Genomic DNA, 22,170 nt, shown 5'->3' with positions numbered 1-22,170 from the left:
AATTAACGATCAATAGATTAATTGTTAGTTTACACGCTAGACTAGTGAATGTTATATAAGTATATGAAATCAGGTGTTTTGCTTGCAATGGGGCGAAGTATGTATTTTTGCTACGTACAAGCCTCCTTTCACAAGGAGCACCACCATAAGTCATGGTGTAAAAGTTCCTCGCCTTAAATATCTTACTTTGTTTGAATGGTAATAAATACTTTTCCTCGTGATTAAGTACATGTAGTAATTATTTATTTAGTTTGCCCGGAATATAAACCATTAAAAAAGTAAGCTTACAATATATTAGACGTGTTAGAAGAGTCAATACGATTTTGGCGCTGATGTTAAATACCAATACTATCTAGAGTTTAAAGTGGGGACCATCTCAAAAAGCCCAGATAATCGTCCATAGTTAGGGAGTAACCATTTAACTTCAAAAGGGGGGGGGGGGGGTATTGTTTTTGTCCGATACAGATTTTTCTCTCTCGCGCTATTTAATTTATTTTTGTCAATATTTAACACTCAAAATATTTTATTTATCATTTCTTGACCAGAATATTTTTTTTCCATCAAATTGGGTATCAGAATACTTTAAAAAAAAAAATCTTAGTTTTAAATGTTCGTGTATTTGAAATTTATTTAAAATGTGCTTTGTGTTTGTTTATTCCATATTACTACTAGTAACTAGAGGTAAAAGACCTCACAAACCATCTTATGATGTTAAAACCCGCCACAATTTGGGCCTGTCCCAAATCATGAACCTCTAGTCCTTGTAAGTCTCGTGTGCGTGTGTGTGTGTTTTGTTTATTTGTATGTTTCGGACTTTAATTTGGCGTCAATTGCTCTGAACTAGTATACGTTGTAACTGTTTAGTGGTCAGCAAACACCCGACATCGGGTGCAGGATTTTCTAAATGCGTTCAAGACCCATTCGTGTCTTTGGACTGTTTTTTCTCTATAGCCGGGTTGTTGTCTCTTTGGTAAATTCCCCGTTTTCATTGTCCATTCTATTTCCATGTCGAGACCTGTTGTGCCGTGTATGCATTATGTGTTTTGCTCCTGTTGAAGGCCTTTAGTTGCCAAGTGTGTTTCTTTCCTCGTTCTGATAACATCTTCCATACTAATTGTTCATCCAACAAAGAATTTTATGTGCCACCTAGAGTCATAAAGTTTTTTGGTCTGTGCGATCGTCCGTTCGTCCGTCTGTCCTCCTATCCGTCTGTTCGTCCGTTCGTTCGTTGGTCCGTTCGTCCGTTCGGCTGTCACGTTTAGGTTAACGTTTTCAGTCGAGGTAGTTTTTGATGAAGTTGAAGTCCAATCAACTTGAAACTTATTAAATATGTTCCTTATGATATGATCTTTCTAATTATAATGCCAAACTAGAGATTTTTCACGGTCCATTGGACATAGAAAATGATAGTGCAGATGGGGCATTCGTGTGCTAGGGAAACATTGTTTATAAATAAATTAGGCCGTTGGTTTTCTCGTTTGAATTGTATACATTGTCATTTCGGGGCCTTTTATAGCTAAGTATGCGGTATGGACTTTGCTCATTGTTGAAGGCCGTACGATGAGGCACTGTTGTGGTTGAAATCATATTTGACAGATAGAACTCAGCGTGTTTCTATCGGATCGGTACAATTGGATGATATCAGACTCGGCTTTGGTGTACCACAAGGCTCTGTGTTGGGACCAAAACTTTTCTGTATGTTTGCCAAACCAGTCGGAGAAATTTGCAGGCGACATGGGATGTCTTACCATTCATACGCTGACGACACGCAAGTGTATCAAGTCATTAAACCTCTTGGAGACTGGTTGGACCTCTCCAATCGTCTTGAGAACTGTTTGTCAGATATCAGTGCATGGATGAGTATCAACATGCTTAAATTAAACCAAGACAAAACCGAATTAATTGTGTTTGCACCAAAACAACAACTAAAGCAACTATCTAGTTTCCAACTAACATTCGATGGAACTATATTGACTGATGCTTCTTGTGTGAAAAATCTTGGATTTTATTTTGACAAAACACTCAGCATGGAACAACAAGCTAATGCAACGACAAAAGCATGTTTTCATCAGATACGAAATATTGGTCGCATTAGATCCCTGATTACAGATGAGGCATGTAAGACTCTAGTGTGCTCACTCGTTACATCACGACTAGATTATGGTAATGCGCTGTTATACGGAACAAATAGCTGTGTAATGACAAAACTACAGCGTGTGCAAAATACAGCAGCACGGCTAATAACACGCAAGAGAAAATACGATTCAATAACACCTGTTCTCATTTCATTGCACTGGTTACCGGTTCATTTTCGTTGTCAGTACAAACTCCTGCTGTACATTTTTAAAGCAATTCATGGCAAGGCACCATCATACCTACAGGAATTAGTTGAACATTACAAACTTGGTAGAGCCTTGCGATCGGTGAAAAGCATATGCTGTTACGACTACCAAACGATGTTAGGACAAAACGCTATGGTGAACGACGGTTCGATATTGCCGCACCAACTCTTTGGAACAGCTTACATTCATCCTTACGAAATGAACAATCTCTTGACGTTATAAAAAGGATCTTAAGACATATTTTTTCCGAAGTGCTTTCATTGATTTTTTGTAAATTTTGAAATTTATGAACAATTTGTTTTACCAGTTGATTGTATTGTGAACTTTTACTTAATAATTTTTAATACTTGAGTCACTGTGGTTTAATGATAATCATTATTTTAAATTTATACAGAGGAAATTTTAAATTTTTCTTAACTCATTTTTATTTTTTGAAACTTTTTACTTTTCTTTCATTTTGATTAATTTTAAATTTTTGATATTTTTTGTGTGGGTTGTACATTCTTTTATATTATTCTATTTAACCGACAATCAATGTTTTCATTTTACACGCCACTGCTCAGAAATTGTATTTATGTGATTGTATATTTTGCTTTTACCTTATGTATCTTATTTTTTGTTTATTCATGTTAAGCGCTTAGGGTAATTTTTCAAATTATATAATGCGTTATATAAATATTGTATAATAATAATAATAATAATACGTTGACCTATAGTTGTTTATTTCTGTGTCCTTTTGGTTTCTGGTGGAGAGTTGTCTCATTGGCAATCATATCACATCTTCATTTTTATATTTACAGTACAGTACAGTAGAAATAAAAGTAACCTATCAGAAAAATGCAATAAAAAAATTCCTGAAACTATAAAAGACAAGTGTTAAATACCAAGTGTCCCTCTCTTAAAGATCCCAAATTGCACGATCATTAGCGAGTTGTGAATAGCTGTACAATATACAGACAAAGATATAACGATAAAGAATAGCGTACTTAAGTAAACTAGTAGTACTTTGTTTTATCAGATTACTGATGACAATAATTTTATATCATTTACTCATAAATCACGCATGCACATTTTCAAAAAAATGAGACCAGCGTTTATTGATGAAAAAGTATATAGGGTTCATTCGGCTATGTTGAAAATACGGAGATACATATACATGTATAAGGTGACAGCAGTTCAATGCCATAATAAAATACACATTAAAGGCAACATGCAGTCATCAACAATCAATATTTGTCTATATAATTTGTCAGTCCCTAAATCCATTCGGCAATCCTCGGTAGAATTCTCTACTCTCCTTAGATAAGGATACGAAATCGGCCAAGTTTAGACGAATGTCCCTATTAAAATCGTCTACGAAATCTGGGATTACGAAATATTTAATATAAGCAATTACTGACGAGTTTCCTGTGAAAATGTACACGTACATGAATATGTATACGTGACAGCATCAAATTTACCAATATATTATATATATTTGTTTGTGATCGTGTCATATCATAAACAATGTTAGTCTGACACAGAACGTTATAACTATCGTAACTAAAGTGTTTAATGTCCATATTATCATCTTCTCTTACGCAAATGTAAGTTCACTGCCTCTAAACAGCACCGGTATGTCCTATGTGTCGTAAAAAAATATTAAATAATAATTATCAACAAATTAAGACAGTTATTCTACTATACCTAAATGAATACCAAAGAAATGCATAGATCTAGAAATATGTTATGCTGGTTTACATTAAAAGTTGATGGGAACATCATGCTCGGAGAAAACCACCGACCTTCGATAATAAAAAAGACAATACTAGTCAATTAAGATTGGAGTAGAGTGCAACCGCACGAGCGGGGTTCGAACCTTCAAACTCAGTGTTGACTCACGGATATTTTTAGTACACGCCAAATAGACAGCAAAGAACAGCACCAAAAATTTAGCACATCTTTAGGTCAACAGTATGATCATTATCACAAATAAGGTCTACAATGAAATCAACACATCTGAAGGTCAGCAGTATGATCATTAACAAAAATAAGGTCTACACTGAAATCAACACATCTGAAGGTCAGCAGTATGATCATTAACACAAATAAGGTCTACAATGAAATCAACACATCTGAAGGTCAGCAGTATGATCATTAACACAAATAAGGTCTACAATGAAATCAACACATCTGAAGGTCAGCAGTATGATCATTAACACAAATAAGGTCTACAATGAAATCAACACATCTGAGGGGCAACAGTATGATCATTAACACAAATAAGATCTACAATGAAATCAACACATCTGAAGGTCAACAGTATGAACATTAACACAAATAAGGTCTACAATGAAATCAACACATCTGAAGGTCAGCAGTATGATCATTAACACAAATAAGGTCTACAATGAAATCAACACATCTGAAGGTCAGCAGTATGATCATTAACACAAATAAGGTCTACAATGAAATCAACACATCTGAAGGTCAGCAGTATGATCATTAACACAAATAAGGTCTACAATGAAATCAACACATCTGAAAGTCAGCAGTATGATCATTAACACAAATAAGGTCTACAATGAAATCAACACATCTGAAGGTCAACAGTATGATCATTAACACAAATAAGGTCTACAATGAAATCAACACATCTGAAGGTCAGCAGTATGATCATTAACACAAATAAGGTCTACAATGAAATCAACACATCTGAAGGTCAACAGTATGATCATTAACACAAATAAGGTCTACAATGAAATCAACACATCTGAGGGGCAACAGTATGATCATTAACACAAATAAGGTCTACAATGAAATCAACACATCTGAAAGTCAGCAGTATGATCATTAACACAAATAAGGTCTACAATGAAATCAACACATCTGAAGGTCAACAGTATGATCATTAAAACAAATAAGGTCTACAATGAAATCAACACATCTGAAGGTCAACAGTATGATCATTAACACAAATAAGGTCTACAATGAAATCAACACATCTGAAGGTCAGCAGTATGATCATTAACACAAATAAGGTCTACAATGAAATCAACACATCTGAAGGTCAGCAGTATGATCATTAACACAAATAAGGTCTACAATGAAATCAACACATCTGAAGGTCAGCAGTATGATCATTAACACAAATAAGGTCTACAATGAAATCAACACATCTGAGGGACAACAGTATGATCATTAACACAAATAAGGTCTACAATGAAATCAACACATCTGAAGGTCAACAGTATGATCATTAACACAAATAAGGTCTACAATGAAATCAACACATCTGAAGGTCAGCAGTATGATCATTAACACAAATAAGGTCTACAATGAAATCAACACATCTGAAGGTCAGCAGTATGATCATTAACACAAATAAGGTCTACAATGAAATCAACACATCTGAAGGTCAGCAGTATGATCATTAACACAAATAAGGTCTACAATGAAATCAACACATCTGAAGGTCAGCAGTATGATCATTAACACAAATAAGGTCTACAATGAAATCAACACATCTGAAGGTCAGCAGTATGATCATTAACACAAATAAGGTCTACAATGAAATCAACACATCTGAAGGTCACCAGTATGATTGTTGTGAACTTACTATTTATAATACAAACGGGTCCGAGCGGGTAAAATCATACATGGGCTTCACAACAAGTATTTGTCTCATTAAACAATTACCACAACTTTATACGGCAGTTACGTTTATATGCAAACAACATGTAAAAATACAATACTTTATTATAATACACAATAAATATACAACACAGTTTATTCACACAGGAATACGCGAATGAATAATAACAAATGAACAACCAACGTTAACGTGTTTGAATTGCCGATCGCGCTAAATTTAACAGGGGAAACTACAATCTATAAATAGGGCAAAGTATATATTTAGAACCTGATGCGGAGATCAGTAAAATAATACAGTGTGTAAAATGTGTAAAATGTATGCTGTTTACCTTTTATAAAATATATATCAAGTCAAATATCAATCTTCTTATTCTTCGTTCGAGGTGTATATCAACTTCGCTCTTCAAAACCATATAAACAATTGCTCGGCGGAAGTTGACGTCAACAATGGGAAAGTGAAAGTACGGGAATAAATATGACGTTACGTCGTGTAAATTGTACTTTCACAACACTGCCCCCCCTTTTCAAAAAATCATTTCGCCCTCGAAATTAAAACATTACCTATATGTACCTTATTTACAGTTAAAAAAAAACAACATCAACAATAACGACATGAAAAATAAACAATATGCATAATTTCTAAATTTCAAAAATCACCTCTTCTGTAAATGCATATTCATAACAATTAAAACATAGCAATATCAACACATTTAAATCATAAAGCAATAAATCATCAACATATAAATATATATTGTTCAAACATTGTCAAATTTATTTATACAGTTTATCAACAGGTGACTTGTTCGGAAAGAACACCACACTTTGTATCTTCCTATTTTCTTTTCCCAGTCTTCTCTTCTTCTGTGGCGATGGTTGGATTATTTCCTCTTCTGGCTGTCTCTTCATGGCAAGGACCTTTACAAAGTATGTAGGTGGAATAACTCCATCTTCATTTCCAGCACAAAGTATTACATTATTTGCTGAACGGAAAAACTTGAACCCATCTGCTAAAGCTGTCTCTAGATTTATAAATATCATTACTTCACAGGATTGTCTCATGCCACTGATGACTCCATTTTCTCCTAGTTCTCCTGCCGCGAAGTGGATATGGTTTCTTCCCATTCTACTTAAACCTGTGTGTTTTATCTTCTCCCAAGAATTATAGGAGGTTCCATGGATAATCATAGAAACTTCCTTGGCATTTAATAATGGTTTTAATTCAAGATCCTCTACGTCAATACTATGTCCTTGGTTTGCTCTGATTTTCATTTTTCCAGTTTCCTTATCTGGCTCCATATAAAATCTCTTCTTGCCGTTTGTTTCCACAATTCGTTTTACATCTTCATGGTTATAATCCCGTAGATTGCTTTGCCTTTTTAAAATTTCATCAACATAAAGAAAACCTCCTGGCATCATTTTATATCCCTGTCTTTCTGCATCATGTCTTAAAATAAATGATAGTGCCTTTGATAGATGGATGTCTGACTTTTCTCCCCATGATCTTTGCTGTCTCCTGTCTCTTCTATTGTATCCTTGTATTGGATCTTGCTGGTAACTATCATTGTTGTTAGAAAAACCTTGATATCGTACGCGTTGACCTCTGTCATAAATATCTCTTCTATCATCCTTACTCTGATGCTGTTGACCTCTGTCTTGATTGTGATAGTCATACTGTCTTTTGTTGTACCTATGATGCTTCGGATCTCTCACTTGACCCAGAGAGTTGTCCAATTTTTCATTAAATCCTTGTCGTTGTTGACCTTTTCCTCTGTTGTAGTGTTGAGGTCTGTAATCTTGTTCACGTTGGTTTGTATAGTACAAAATTTGACCTTGGTCTTGTTGCGCATCCCATTCCATAGTTTGATTATCAAGAACTTGTTGGTCCATATCAATTCCTTGGGGACCTTCGACGGTTGTACTTTGTACTTCATTTGACTGGTCTTTTGATGCAGCATCAGTAAAAGAACCAATATTATACTGTATGCAGTGTTTAGGTAGGCTTTTATCTGGACTTGGATCCCAGGTATGATCCTTTTTGTCTTTTGGTCTCAATCTATCTTGCCTGTCTGAGCTAGAATCTCTCATATGATCATCATGGTTTTTGTCTTTAGGTCTTTCCCTGTCATTGGAATTGATATAACTTTGTGCCTCTGTCATATCGTTCAGGTGTTTTACATTTGGTTTCTGGTTGTTTAGAGTTTTAGCAAATTCACTTCTTTGTGGTCTCTCTTCTTGGTTATGTTGTCTGTTTTCTTGTCTATAGTTGTCTCGGTTATTCCCCTGATTAACTTGTCTGTCATTACCTCTGTTATACCGTCCACTATAATTGCCTTGGTTATTCCATTGATTGCATTGTCTATCACTGCCTCTGTTGTAATGTCCATTACCACCTCTGGCTCTGCCTTTATCACTTCTTTGATAACTGTTCCCCTCTTCTTTCAAAGATCCACCTTGCTGGTGCGCATCCGCCCTTTGTCCACTGTGGTACTTCAACAGTCTGTTACTTTCTCTTCTCTTTACTATACATGGATACCAAATGTCTTTTATTTGAAATCCACGTTTTGTATTTACCGTGATGTCCAATTCATCAATAATATCACAACCAAGAAGCAAATCGTCATTCAAGGGTGCTACGTATACTGGCCAAGTAAAACGCAGTGGCCCTAAACTCATTTCTATCTCTGTAATACCAGTTGCTGACATCTTTTTCCCCTCTTCAGCTACTAACAATCCATGCGTTGCTGTCTTCAACTCAAGATGATGTTCTTTTGCAAGGTTCCTATAAACCTTTTCACTGAGCACAGTGACCTCAGCACCTGTGTCAATTACCGCTTTTAACTCATAATCATTTATTCTAACAGACGTTTGAATAACTGCTGATTCAACTCTGTTAATACATACACTATTTTCTCCATCAACACTATCATCAGAAGATTCGTTGTCTTCAAAGTGTTTCTCTGGTAAAATTCCGGAAGTTAAAGCACTAGTTTTCTCATTCATATCATCTCTATACTGATTCACAGCATCAACTCTGGACAAAACTGGTTTTTCAATATGTTCATTCTTGCTACATTGGTCTGATTTCTTACTGATAATTTTAACATCACTGCTTGAAGGGCCTAAACCTTCAGTAGTTAGATGTTTCTCAGAAGAGTTTTTCTCTGAGGTTGCAAATTTTCTTTTTAAACATTCAATTTCCTTCTTTGGAATAGATTGTTGTCTTTTCTCAATAATTACTTCGTTACTCTTTGGGGCTATGGCTTGGCCTACAGGCACAGCCCTTTCTAGTTTAAAGGATCGAAAGGTGTTTTGACTGGTGCATATGCATCTCTTTGCTGGTTTTCTCCATAATGGCTATTTCTCTTTGGTTCCCATTTATCTTGTTTTGATGGACAATTACGTCTGTAATGACCAACGCCATTGCAATTATAACACCTATTGTTATTATTCTCCGTTTTCTTTGCGTAATTGGACTGCTGGTAATTATTACTGTTAGTACTTGGCAAACTAGGCATTTTTTTATTTAAATTAGCCATTCCCTCAATAATAGAATCTTTGAGTTCTCTGCCAAACTGGTTAAGTCTTTCTTCAGTTACGTATTGTTTTTGGTGTAACCTTCTGATATCGTTTTCTTCACACTGGCTATCGAACTGTACTTCTCGTATTGAAGTTTTATGTCTTTTACCACTCCTAGATCTACAGCTTTCATGCCACATGACCATATTCAAAGCTTCATCAATAGATTTTGGTTGCTTGCTTATAACATCATACGTCATATTTTCATCATTAAGACCATAAAGGAAATGTTCAACAGTCAATTCTTCGAATAGCTGAGTCCCTTTAATTTCTGGGTAAGCTTTACTTATCAGGTTTACAACTCTATAAGCAAATTCTTGTAGGCTTTCTTTGTTCTGCTTATTAAGATCTTGGAGTGCTGCTCTGTGTGTTGATGGTAATATATTGTCACCGAATCTCTTCCTTAGCTCAACAAACAAACTAAAAATATCTGTCTGTACTGCATTTGGAAGCCTTGAAGCAAAGTTTAAAGCTTCATTTTGCAAACATAATAACAGCTGTGTTGCTTGCTTCTGATTGTCCCAAGCGTAACTTCTTGAAATGATCTGGAATTGACACCAAAATGATTCCCATTCAGTTTTGCCATTATAAAAAGGAAGTCTATGTTGTGGTTCATTTGATGACATACGACTCATATTTGATACCTTGGAATATGCATTTTCTGGACAACGAGGTCTCTCATATCTCGAGTACATATTATCAGCAGCTGCTCTTGGATATTCTGTTCCTCTAACTGGTTGTATAGTTTCTGACGGAACATATGTCTGAGATTCAGCATAATTACTTTTGGTATGTGTATAATCAGGCATATTTCTAAGAAATTCTGAATGTCTTGTGGAAGTCTCTGGGTAACCCATAAATCTTTCATGATGCGTACTATCAGAATTTTGAGATGACGACTGTCTATGATCAGGATAATTATCAACATACTGATATCTGCCCACTTCAGAATAGTCTATTCTCTGCTGTTCATGTCTATTCATTTCACACCTCTCCCTTTCAACAGTGCTGTGAGTGCTTTGATGTTCTCTATTGCTTTGACCAGATGTTCTGTTTAATTCCCGTCGTTCAGAGTGATCAGTACTCCAAGTACTTGGATTTTCCCTCATGTCTGAGTGATCAGTATTCCATGCACTTTGATATGCATCTCTGTTATCTGAGTGACCAGTACTCCAAGTTCTTTGATATGTTTCTCTATTTTCAGATGGAACAGTATACTCTGTACTTTGATTATTTGGTCGCCTATTGTCAGTATGTAAGGTACTTTGATGAGCCTCTTTGTTCATTTCCCATCTAGGAATTGCATCCCCTTGTCTCATTGCGGTTATTTCTTCTTCTTTATAACTATCATTATGTCTTGGCATGGTACTTTCATCAGTGAAAATTGGTGTATTACCTCCAGAAACACGGGTCATTGTTTCAACTTCATGATCATTTGTTGCTGAATTTTGTGGTACGTTTTCCCGATTTTTATTCAATATGTGTGAATCCGATACTGAACCTAAACAACTTCTTGGTTCATATAAATTTTTAGTTCTTTGAACCGTAGGTAACTGACGACTTCTGAGCATCATTCTTATTCAAATGTAAATATTGCAATAAAGTCGAAATTATATATATAAACACGATACTTAAACCACGGTTTACTCAATATTATTCGCGTCTGAATAATTTCAAACCTAAAAGCTAATAAAACCTTGAATGGATTTGAAATATTTATTGAAATACCGAAAACGATCATATACAAAAAAAAACACACCTTCAAAACCAATAGCTAAATCAGCTATAAAAAGTCTAGAAGTAATGCTAGCCCTACAGTTAAATTTCAAAACCAAAAGTTAAATACGCTTTGAAAAGTTTTGAAACCCTTACAAATCAACGGAACACGATATTTCAAAACCAAAAGCAAAATACACTTTGAAAAGTTTTGAAACCCTTACAAATCAACGGAACACGATATTTCAAAACCAAAAGCAAAATACGCTTTGAAAAGTTTTGAAACCCTTACAAATCAGCGGAACACGATATTTCAAAACCAAAAGCAAACTACGCTTTGAAAAGTTTTGAAATCAAAATAACGCGAAGTAAAGGGGAAAGGGTCAAAACTAAAAGCCAATGAATGCTTTGAAAAGTTTTGATACGCGGGAAACGCGGGACAAAAGGACAAATTTCATAGACTAAAGCAAAATATGCCCTACAAAGTCTAGAAATTTAGGATCACGTGAACTTAAAACCAAAAGCTAAAACAGCTTTAAAAAGTTTTAAATTCGGTAAAATATCACGACAAGTTTCCGAACGAAGAAAACAAAACCAAAAGCTAAAAACTGCTTTGAAAAGTTTTGCAATCTTTAAATAACACGAATTTTAAATTAATCCCACGGCTGTCACCAGTTGTTGTGAACTTACTATTTATAATACAAACGGGTCCGAGCGGGTAAAATCATACATGGGCTTCACAACAAGTATTTGTCTCATTAAACAATTACCACAACTTTATACGGCAGTTACGTTTATATGCAAACAACATGTAAAAATACAATACTTTATTATAATACACAATAAATATACAACACAGTTTATTCACACAGGAATACGCGAATGAATAATAACAAATGAACAACCAACGTTAACGTGTTTGAATTGCCGATCGCGCTAAATTTAACAGGGGAAACTACAATCTATAAATAGGGCAAAGTATATATTTAGAACCTGATGCGGAGATCAGTAAAATAATACAGTGTGTAAAATGTGTAAAATGTATGCTGTTTACCTTTTATAAAATATATATCAAGTCAAATATCAATCTTCTTATTCTTCGTTCGAGGTGTATATCAACTTCGCTCTTCAAAACCATATAAACAATTGCTCGGCGGAAGTTGACGTCAACAATGGGAAAGTGAAAGTACGGGAATAAATATGACGTTACGTCGTGTAAATTGTACTTTCACAACAATGATCATTAACACAAATAAGATCTATAATGAAATCAACACATCTGAAGGTCAGCAGTATGATCATTAACACAAATAAGGTCTACAATGAAATCAACACATCTGAAGGTCAGCAGTATGATCATTAACACAAATAAGGTCTACAATGAAATCAACACATCTGAGGGGCAACAGTATGATCATTAACACAAATAAGGTCTACAATGAAATCAACACATCTGAAGGTCAGCAGTATGATCATTAACACAAATAAGGTCTACAATGAAATCAACACATCTGAAGGTCAACAGTATGATCATTAACACAAATAAGGTCTACAATGAAATCAACACATCTGAAGGTCAGCAGTATGATCATTAACACAAATAAGGTCTACAATGAAATCAACACATCCGAAGGTCAGCAGTATGATCATTAACACAAATAAGGTCTACAATGAAATCAACACATCTGAAGGTCACCAGTATGATCATTAACACAAATAAGGTCTACAATGAAATCAACACATCTGAAGGTCAGCAGTATGATCATTAACATAAATAAGGTCTACAATGAAATCAACACATCTGAAGGTCAACAGTATGATCATTAACACAAATAAGGTCTACAATGAAATCAACACATCTGAAGGTCAACAGTATGATCATTAACACAAATAAGGTCTACAATGAAATCAACACATCTGAAGGTCAGCAGTATGATCATTAACACAAATAAGGTCTACAATGAAATCAACACATCTGAAGGTCAACAGTATGATCATTAACACAAATAAGGTCTACAATGAAATCAACACATCTGAAGGTCAGCAGTATGATCATTAACACAAATAAGGTCTACAATGAAATCAACACATCTGAAGGTCAGCAGTATGATCATTAACACAAATAAGGTCTACAATGAAATCAACACATCTGAAGGTCACCAGTATGATCATTAACACAAATAAGGTCTACAATGAAATCAACACATCTGAAGGTCAGCAGTATGATCATTAACACAAATAAGGTCTACAATGAAATCAACACATCTGAAGGTCACCAGTATGATCATTAACACAAATAAGGTCTACAATGAAATCAACACATCTGAAGGTCAACAGTATGATCATTAACACAAATAAGGTCTACAATGAAATCAACACATCTGAAGGTCAGCAGTATGATCATTAACACAAATAAGGTCTACAATGAAATCAACACATCTGAAGGTCAACAGTATGATCATTTACACAAATAAGGTCTACAATGAAATCAGCACATCTGAAGGTCAGCAGTATGATCATTAACACAAATAAGGTCTACAATGAAATCAACAAATTGTCTGGTCCGAGACCATGAACAGTTATTTCGTAGTGCATTTCTTTTAGACAATAAATGAAAATTAAAAAACACCAACCTGCGCTTTCTCAATAATATTTTTACACTTGTGTTTTACTACTTTTAGAACAAATTATATCTTTCACCATTTTTTTGATAATTCATTTAGATGTTATCTTAAATCAACCATATTTCAAAGATAATTGTATATAAGGTAAAACCAAAACTTCATCGGCTCTAACTCAAAATATGGACAATTTTATGTTAAGGGGGTCTTGAAATCTTTTGACAGCTTCGGAAATGCTAATTTTTCACTTTTTTACCTGGACCAAACCACTACTTGAATTTTAAATTCATGACCCAAATTTGGAGTATGGCCACGAAGGGTTAAAAACGGTCCTGTCTCAGAAATTTACGAAATTACTGTAGTGTGATCCCTTACTAGTGTAGTTCATAAAATGATAACCATTAGTCTTGTAACTGTGTTTGTATAATTTTCCAGGGCGTCAGAAAAGACTATGGTACAATGGTATTTTAGCCATTTGCGCGTAACGTAGAATTGTTTTCTATAACGTTAACGTTCTAGTAATTCTAAAATAATTTCACCACTAGATTTTTTTTTTACAAAATCTTCCTTGCATCTCGTACATATTTATTGTTTTGTTTTTAAACTTTATTAACAGAAACTTACTACAATTAAAGTTTAAGCTGCACATAAGCGGTTCATTTATAAGTGGCCCGTATTCTCGTTTTCTGCATTGATATTAACAAAATATAAATCGGCAGACTGCGTAACCAAACATAATTCTATAGCATAGACTAAGTTAAATTAAAGTCATAAATGATTTTTTTGGTCAGAGGGAATTTAGATTGAAAGCTGTAAAATATCTTGGCTAGCAATGTACCGTTGTAAAGATGTATGAGGATAGTTGATCACACCACATCATTTTTTTATATCGAAAGAAAACCCGTGATTTACTTACACACAGAAAATTTCATTTTCTAGTAAAGAAGTAAAAGTCAGTAAAGAATAAAAATACAATAAAGAAAACAATGTGTATAGACAGTACATAGCATTACATGTACTTTATAATCATAGAACATTTTATATTTGTATAAAAGTCATCAGACACAAGAACCAAACGTGCACTCATAAATATCTTTTTCATTCCGGAAGAATACATGATTGCTGTGTTACGTATTTATTTTTCGTTTATTGTTTTATACATAAATTAAACCGTTAGTTTTCTCGTTTGAATTGTTTTGTATTTGTCATTTCGTGGCTTTTCATAGCCGGCTATGCGGTATGGACTTTGCTCACTGTTGAAGGCCATACGGTGACCTGTAGTTGTTAATTTTTGTGTTTTTTGGTCTCATGAGGACAGTTGTCTCATTGGTGATCCAACCGAATCTTTTTTTTATATTTACTCTCAAATCAATATTTAGAATTAAACATTTGAATGAACGCTAGTTTCTTTAAATACTGCCATTCAAACATTACTGACATTATATGTAGTACTTCTCTCTCCATTTGTACCTAAAGTGCATGACATATATAGTCGCCTGTGAAAATGAAATAAGTTCATTTAAATGGTTCGTGAATGAATCCCTTTTTTACATTTTCCAAAACCTTTTTGTTAGACAAAGTAATAATTAAAAGGCAGTGGCTATTTTTCCTAATCTTTATGCTCTAAGATTTTTATCTTTCATTTGTTTTACAGCATACTTTAAAAATCTGAGATTTATTCTTATGCACATACATGTATCAAATTAGAATGATTTGAGAAATAATTTCATACACTTTTTTTTTATATGAGTTCATCGCTACGAATAGATCCACAACAGTTTCTATTTTTATTCCTTTTTTTACACATTTTTACTTTCACTTGGACTCATAAATGTTTTTACACGATTATATGTATCTCAAATATTGTTACACTTATCTTCTTCAACCAAATGTCGAATAATAATTTAATTCTTTTATGACAATGCATATTTTCGTAGTATTTTTCTAAAGTTAACATTCACTCTTTACAAAGTACCGGCAACACATCAAGTTAACTATATTACCGGTGCCGATCAAAATATGCTATTTTACATAAATAAGGTCGAAAGTTTTCTCGTTTGAATTGTTTTACATTGTATTATCGGGGCCTTTTATAGCTGACTATGCGGTATGGGCTTTGCTCATTGTTTAAGGCCGTACGGTGACCTATAGTTGTTAATGTTTGTGTCATTTTGGTCTTTTGTGGATAGTTGTCTCATTGGTAAGCATACCACATCTTCTTTTTTTTTTATATTTTGCTCGTTTTAATTAAGATATTTTTTTAAATCAAAGACGACAAAAATAGCATATTTTCTTTTTTGACGGCGTCGGCAAAATCGTCACTCCCTAGTTTAAAAAACTTAGGAAAATTTATAGAATGCTCATTTTCAGTTTTCCGTTATTGACGATTTCAATAAGAAATTTAGCTATATTCCATTATATCTATCCGACTTTTGCAATGCTTCTTTCAATTACGTTTTAAAAGAACAAATACATTTTATTATCGAGCCTGTGTGTTTTTGTCGTAGAACGCTCGACATAGGGATAGTGATCCGGCATCGGCTTTGTATATGGATGCCTCATGTTACGAAGCTTCCGTCAGTCACATGTCCAATGTCCTTGACCTCATTTTCATGGTTCAGTGACTACTTGAATAAAGTTAAGATTTTTTGTAATGTTAAGGTTTCTCTTATTATAAATAATAGGATAACTATATTTGGTATGTGCGTACCTTCCAAGGTCCTCATGCCCCTCAGACAGTTTTCACTTCACCTTCACCTCATTTCATTGATCAGTGAACAAGGTTAAGCTTTGGTGGTCAAGTCCATATCTCGGATACTTTATGCAAAAGGTCTAGTATATTCGGTGTATGGAAGGACTTTAAGGTGTACATGTCCAACTGTTAGGTGTCATCTGACCTTGACCTCATTTTCATGGTACAGTGGTTGTAGTTAAGTGTTTGTGTTTTGGTCTGTTTTTCTTATACTGTAATCAATCTATGTTCATTCATTTATTTGTGCATGGTTATATGCTATTCATTATCTTAACCAGGACATTGTGTTTATTTTGCCAAGTACAATGTATATATTGTACTAAAATGCATCTTGCTTTGTTGATAATTCATTCTTAGTTTCAATCAGAACTTTACATGTCATTGTATATAAGTCACACATTATTCGAATTATGAGCTTATCTTTTATATTATCATGCGTATGTGTATAAACTATACATTCGTTAAAAATTACCTCAAATTTAGTATATGAGTTGATTAAATAAAGTTTATCAATTTGAAATAGATTAGTTTAATATCACGATTTTTTTATCTTTTAACTTCTATATATATGTAGCAAAATTTCGACAGCACCTTCATATGTAGCAAACCTCTCCCAGTTGATACGATATTCTAAGGCTTGTTTTTCCTATCATGTTTCCCTTTGTAAATTGTACGGACGAGCGTGTTGACCATTATGAATATCATTTTCACCAACGATAACGGATTTGACCAATTGGCAAAACTACAGTCCCGTCCCTTTTTTTTTCTCATCACTTGGCGTCCGGCGTCGTCGTCCGTCGTCGTTAGCTTTTACAAAAATCTTCTCCTCTGAAACTATTGGGCTAAATTAAACCAAACTAGGCCACAATCATCATTGGGGTATCAAGTTTAAAAAATGTGTGGCGTGACCCGGCCAACCAACCAAGATGGCCGCCATGGCTTAAAATAGAACATAGGGGTAAAATGCAGTTTTTGGCTTAAAACTCAAAAACCAAAGCATTTACAGCAAATCTGACATGGGGATAAAATTGTTTAACAGGTCAAGATCTATCTGTCCTGAAATTTTCAGATGAATCGGACAACCTGTTGTTGGATTGCTGCCCCTGAATTGGTAATTTTACGGATTTTTTGCTGTTTTGGTTATTATCTTGAATATAATTATAGAAAGAGATAAACTGTAAACAGCAATAATGTTCAGCAAAGTAAGATTTACAAATAAGTCAACATTACTGAAATGGTCAGTTGACCCCTTCAGGAGTTATTGCCCTTTATAGTCAATTTTCAACATTTTTCGTAAATCTTAGTAATCTTTTACAAAAATCTTCTCCTCTGAAACTACTGGGCCTAATTAATCCAAACTTGGCAACACTCATCTTTGGGGCATCTAGTTTGAAAAATGTGTCCGATGACCCGGCCATCTAACCAAGATGACCACCACGGCTACAAATAGAACATAGGGGTAAAATGCAGTTTTTGGCGTATAACTGAAACACCAAATTATTCAGATCAAATCTGATGGAGTTGAACTGTTTATCAGGTGAAGATCTATCTGCCCTGAATTTTTCAGATTGATCAGACAACCCGTTGAGAATTCCGAATGCAATTAGTTTATATCCGGGCACTCTGGTTCTAAACCTTGGTTCCGTCTGGGTTTTCTGGTTCTGAACCTTGGTTCTTTGGTTTGAAACCATGGTAACTGGTTCAACATCCGGGTTGTTTGGTAAAGGCAACTCAACTTCTTGGTTCCATCTGGGTTCTATTCTAGATCATTCTAATGTTCCCGTTGAACATAACAGAAGATAACCACAAGTCTCCGAATAAAAAGGTAAAGTAGGTCAAAGACGCTAAATTTTTTTTATAACATTAAACATTTTAGCATCGACGGTAAAGGAAGCTATAAGGTATTTATCTTCTCATTTTAATTATTTTGATAAGGAAAAGTCGTTTTCTTTTGGTTTTTTTTCCTTTACTCATCCCTTATTTACGTAAATATGTCTAGACAGTGGCGGATCCAGAACTTTTCCTACGGGAGGCCCGCTCCAGTCATGCTTCAATGATTCCCTATATAATCAACCAAAATTTTCCCACGAAAGGGACAAGGCACCCCCCCCCCCCCTCCCTGGATCCGCCTTTGCTAGAAGTTTTAAAACCACCCAATTAGGACATGTTGTTTATATGTTTATATGGCTAACGATATGTGACCAATTGACGACTTGCATAATAATTATATATATTTGATTGCACATTTATTATCAAGTTCGACTGAATTTTATTTAATGGCTTTTTAATAATGTCAGATTTGAAAGAAATACATGTGAAGTATATGTAACAAATCTTTTTGTTCAAAACAGAATGTTAAAAGACATATAAAGGAAAGTGGTGATCAATAAAATTATAAGTTGGTAAGCTTTAATTAGTTGGAAAAAAAGTTATAAAATATAATAAAATGTATAATTATGTACAATAAATTTGTCAAATTTGATATTCATTCAGTCATTGATAAGGGCATGCATATAATCATTCGGCCAAAAATAAAGTCAGAACTTCTGTGTTGGCGCCATGATTTAGGGGCATAAAGAGTTACACTAGTCCGTCTGTCCCGAACGTCCCATAAAAACGGGTTCCGCTCTCCTATAATTTTAGTTTGCCTCAACCAAATACTACAAAACTTATACACACTATATAAAAGAAGCTGGTGCATGAGTGCCAATGAGAACTCTCCACAAGAGACTAAATGACACAGAAATTAACAATTATACAATGTAGCCGAGAAAACAAACGGTCTAATTTATGTACAAAAAATAAACGAAAAACTAAATGGCCACGTGCATATAAAATAAGGCGGGGTTAAACATGTTAGCGGGATCCCAACCCTTCCCCTTATGTGGCATGAGTGCCAATGAGAACTCTCCACAAAAGACCAGATGACACAAAAACTAACAACTATAGGTCATATACAGCTTTCAACAACGAGCAAAGTCAATACCGCATATAGTCAGCAATAAAAGGCACTGAAATTACATTGTAAAACAAATTATTCAAACGAGAAAATAAACGAACAAATTTATGTACAAAAAATGAACGAAAAACAAGTATGTAACAAATAAAAAACGACATTCATTGAATTACAGGCTCCTGACTTACCAGGCACATACATACCGAATAAGGCGGGGTTGAAAATGTAAGCGGGATCCCCACCTCAACACACAATCAAATTTTAAATTTTTAAGTGTCACTTTTACCGTTCAAGAGTTATCATGTCCCTTTAAATACATAAGAAGTGCTGACTCTTTCGTTTCCTTTCTCTTAAATAAGTCTGACTCAATCAAATGTTAGGAACTTTATACGCGATTCACATTACCCCATAACACAGATCTATTAAGTTCGATATTGGGTCCCGATGGCGTCACTGTTCATGAGTTTTTTAGATGTAAAAAGTTGTGGTACGAGTACCAATGATACAAATGTCAACCCGGAGCCTTGAGTTAGGAAAACTGCTAAATCTATTGTTTCGGTTCTCTAACTTATATTTGCCTCAACCAAATGTTTTGAAACTTATTCACAATGCTTATGATCACAAAACGGTCAAAATTACGCGAATCCTGCATCTATATGTGGAAGTTTACTCAAGCAGGGGCATCTGTGGTTAATAGACATATTCTACATTTATTTCAGTAATCAGCTTGGTTAAAAAATCTGCCAAATTCTTTTTAAGATTTGCATTTTCCCCACAAGAATAACAAAATCTCTGTTAATTTACTACCTTAAGGCTGAAACTTTGTTGTATACCTAAGGTGACAAAAAGCGGCAGTAATTGGTGTATATGTTACAGTAAATAGTTGAAATTAGGAATTACATGTAATTACTAAAATTTAGGAATTACATGTAATTCCCGATGAACTTAGTAAATACAAGTAATTCCTAAAACTGCCCAGTTATTACAAGTAATTACTAATTTTTAAATGATTTTTTACACCTATTTACAAACTGTTAAAACACTGTTGTAATATGGTCAGCTGATCAAAAGTTGTGGTAATACCTACTAGAAGATCAGTGAATACTCTTCGAAAGTGATCAACCTAAAGTGTTGTTTTTGATATTGGTGCATAAGCTACGAAATATATAGCAAATTAAACATGATTTTTGTGTTGTAAAGTCATTAATTATAATGATATTAGAATTCACTTTTAGCAGGCAATCTCACTGGTTCTATTTTGTTAAATATGCTGAGAAACATGGTTCATTGGTTGATGACTTGTGCACTTGCAAGTTAATAATTGGACCTCTTTGAATGTAAATTAATGTTAACATGGTTAACTTGGAAAAAAACTAAGATCAGCTATAAGTAATATACGATAAAAGTATTATTTTACAAACTTTACTTCAAGATATTATCTTATGATCATAAACAAGCTTCTGTCCAAGTTTGGTGGAAACCCAGTCATAGTGAAAAGTTAATGTTAAATGACATGAAAACTACAAACAAGTTCAATATTATAGTATTAATGTATGGACTTTTTCATATTGGCCCTGTAACATGCCCAAGGTGTTAATAATGGCCAAGGATGGTTGTAATGGCCCTGAGGCAACGCCGAGGGCCATTACAACTGTCCGAGGCCATTATTAATATCAAGGGCATGTTACAGGGCCAATATGAAAAAGTCCATATATTGATACTTTTATTAACCAACTATAAAGGCAACTTCATTCAAGAACAGTCTTCGAGTCTCGGATCCAAAATTATACACAGCTATCCACAAACTACAACAGGACCAATACAGAAAAGCCCGTTTCATTTTTATTAAATGGTTTTATTCTTCGATTAAACAAAGAGTAAAAAACTTACCGTGAAGAAGATAAAAGGAATTTCATAGCTGAACTTCAACTTGTCTTTTCGCATTCAATTTCGCATGGAATTTTAGTCAACATTGTGACTGTCAGATGTAATTTCTGATTTCTCATCCAAGTACTTAATTTTATGCTATTAAAATTCATTTCATCTAGCAAATAAAAAGTAGCTGGGAAGAATTAATCAGACAGTAAAGTCTGCATTCTGAGGATTGAACAACGGAAATGAAACAGTGATAATAATCGAAAATCGTTCTCGAAAAAGGCTGTGAAATATTTCCGTTTCAAGTCGTTACAAAACAATGTTAATGAACATCATTTATTAAACTTATTTTTATGATATTAAGTTTAAAAAAGAATAAAAAAATGTCACACTTATTTACAGAAATAAACGACATTTTGTTTTAATCGATGTCCCGTTTCAACTGTTCATAATGCATGACTGTGATTTCGTAATGCACGGGTGTGGATTTCGTAATGCATGACTGAGATCTCGTAATGACTGGCTGTAGCAATTTCTCCGTTCATAATGACCAGATGTCGAAATTTTCCTTTTATAATGCATGGGCATTTCTATACATATTGTAGTAAGTTGGTTAATAAAACATGTATAATAAAATGCGGAAAAAAAGGATTTCATTTTACATGATTAATTTACCTCTTAATATTTGTCTTATGATCA

The 22,170-nt window shown here is 34.1% G+C and overlaps 1 protein-coding gene across 1 annotated transcript; it reads left to right on the top strand.

The window, feature by feature from the left end:
• The first annotated feature begins 1,697 nt into the window (after positions 1 to 1,697).
• Positions 1,698 to 2,564, top strand: LOC139521645 (uncharacterized). The gene has a single exon (XM_071315129.1). It carries the CDS (start codon positions 1,698 to 1,700, stop codon positions 2,562 to 2,564), a length of 867 nt encoding a protein of 288 aa, XP_071171230.1.
• Positions 2,565 to 22,170: the final 19,606 nt, after the last annotated feature.

The sequence above is a fragment of the Mytilus edulis genome, chromosome 4 (genome assembly GCF_963676685.1).
Source record: "Mytilus edulis chromosome 4, xbMytEdul2.2, whole genome shotgun sequence".
Classification (NCBI taxonomy): Eukaryota; Metazoa; Mollusca; class Bivalvia; order Mytilida; family Mytilidae; genus Mytilus; species Mytilus edulis.
This window is presented reverse-complemented; position numbering and strand designations above follow the sequence as displayed.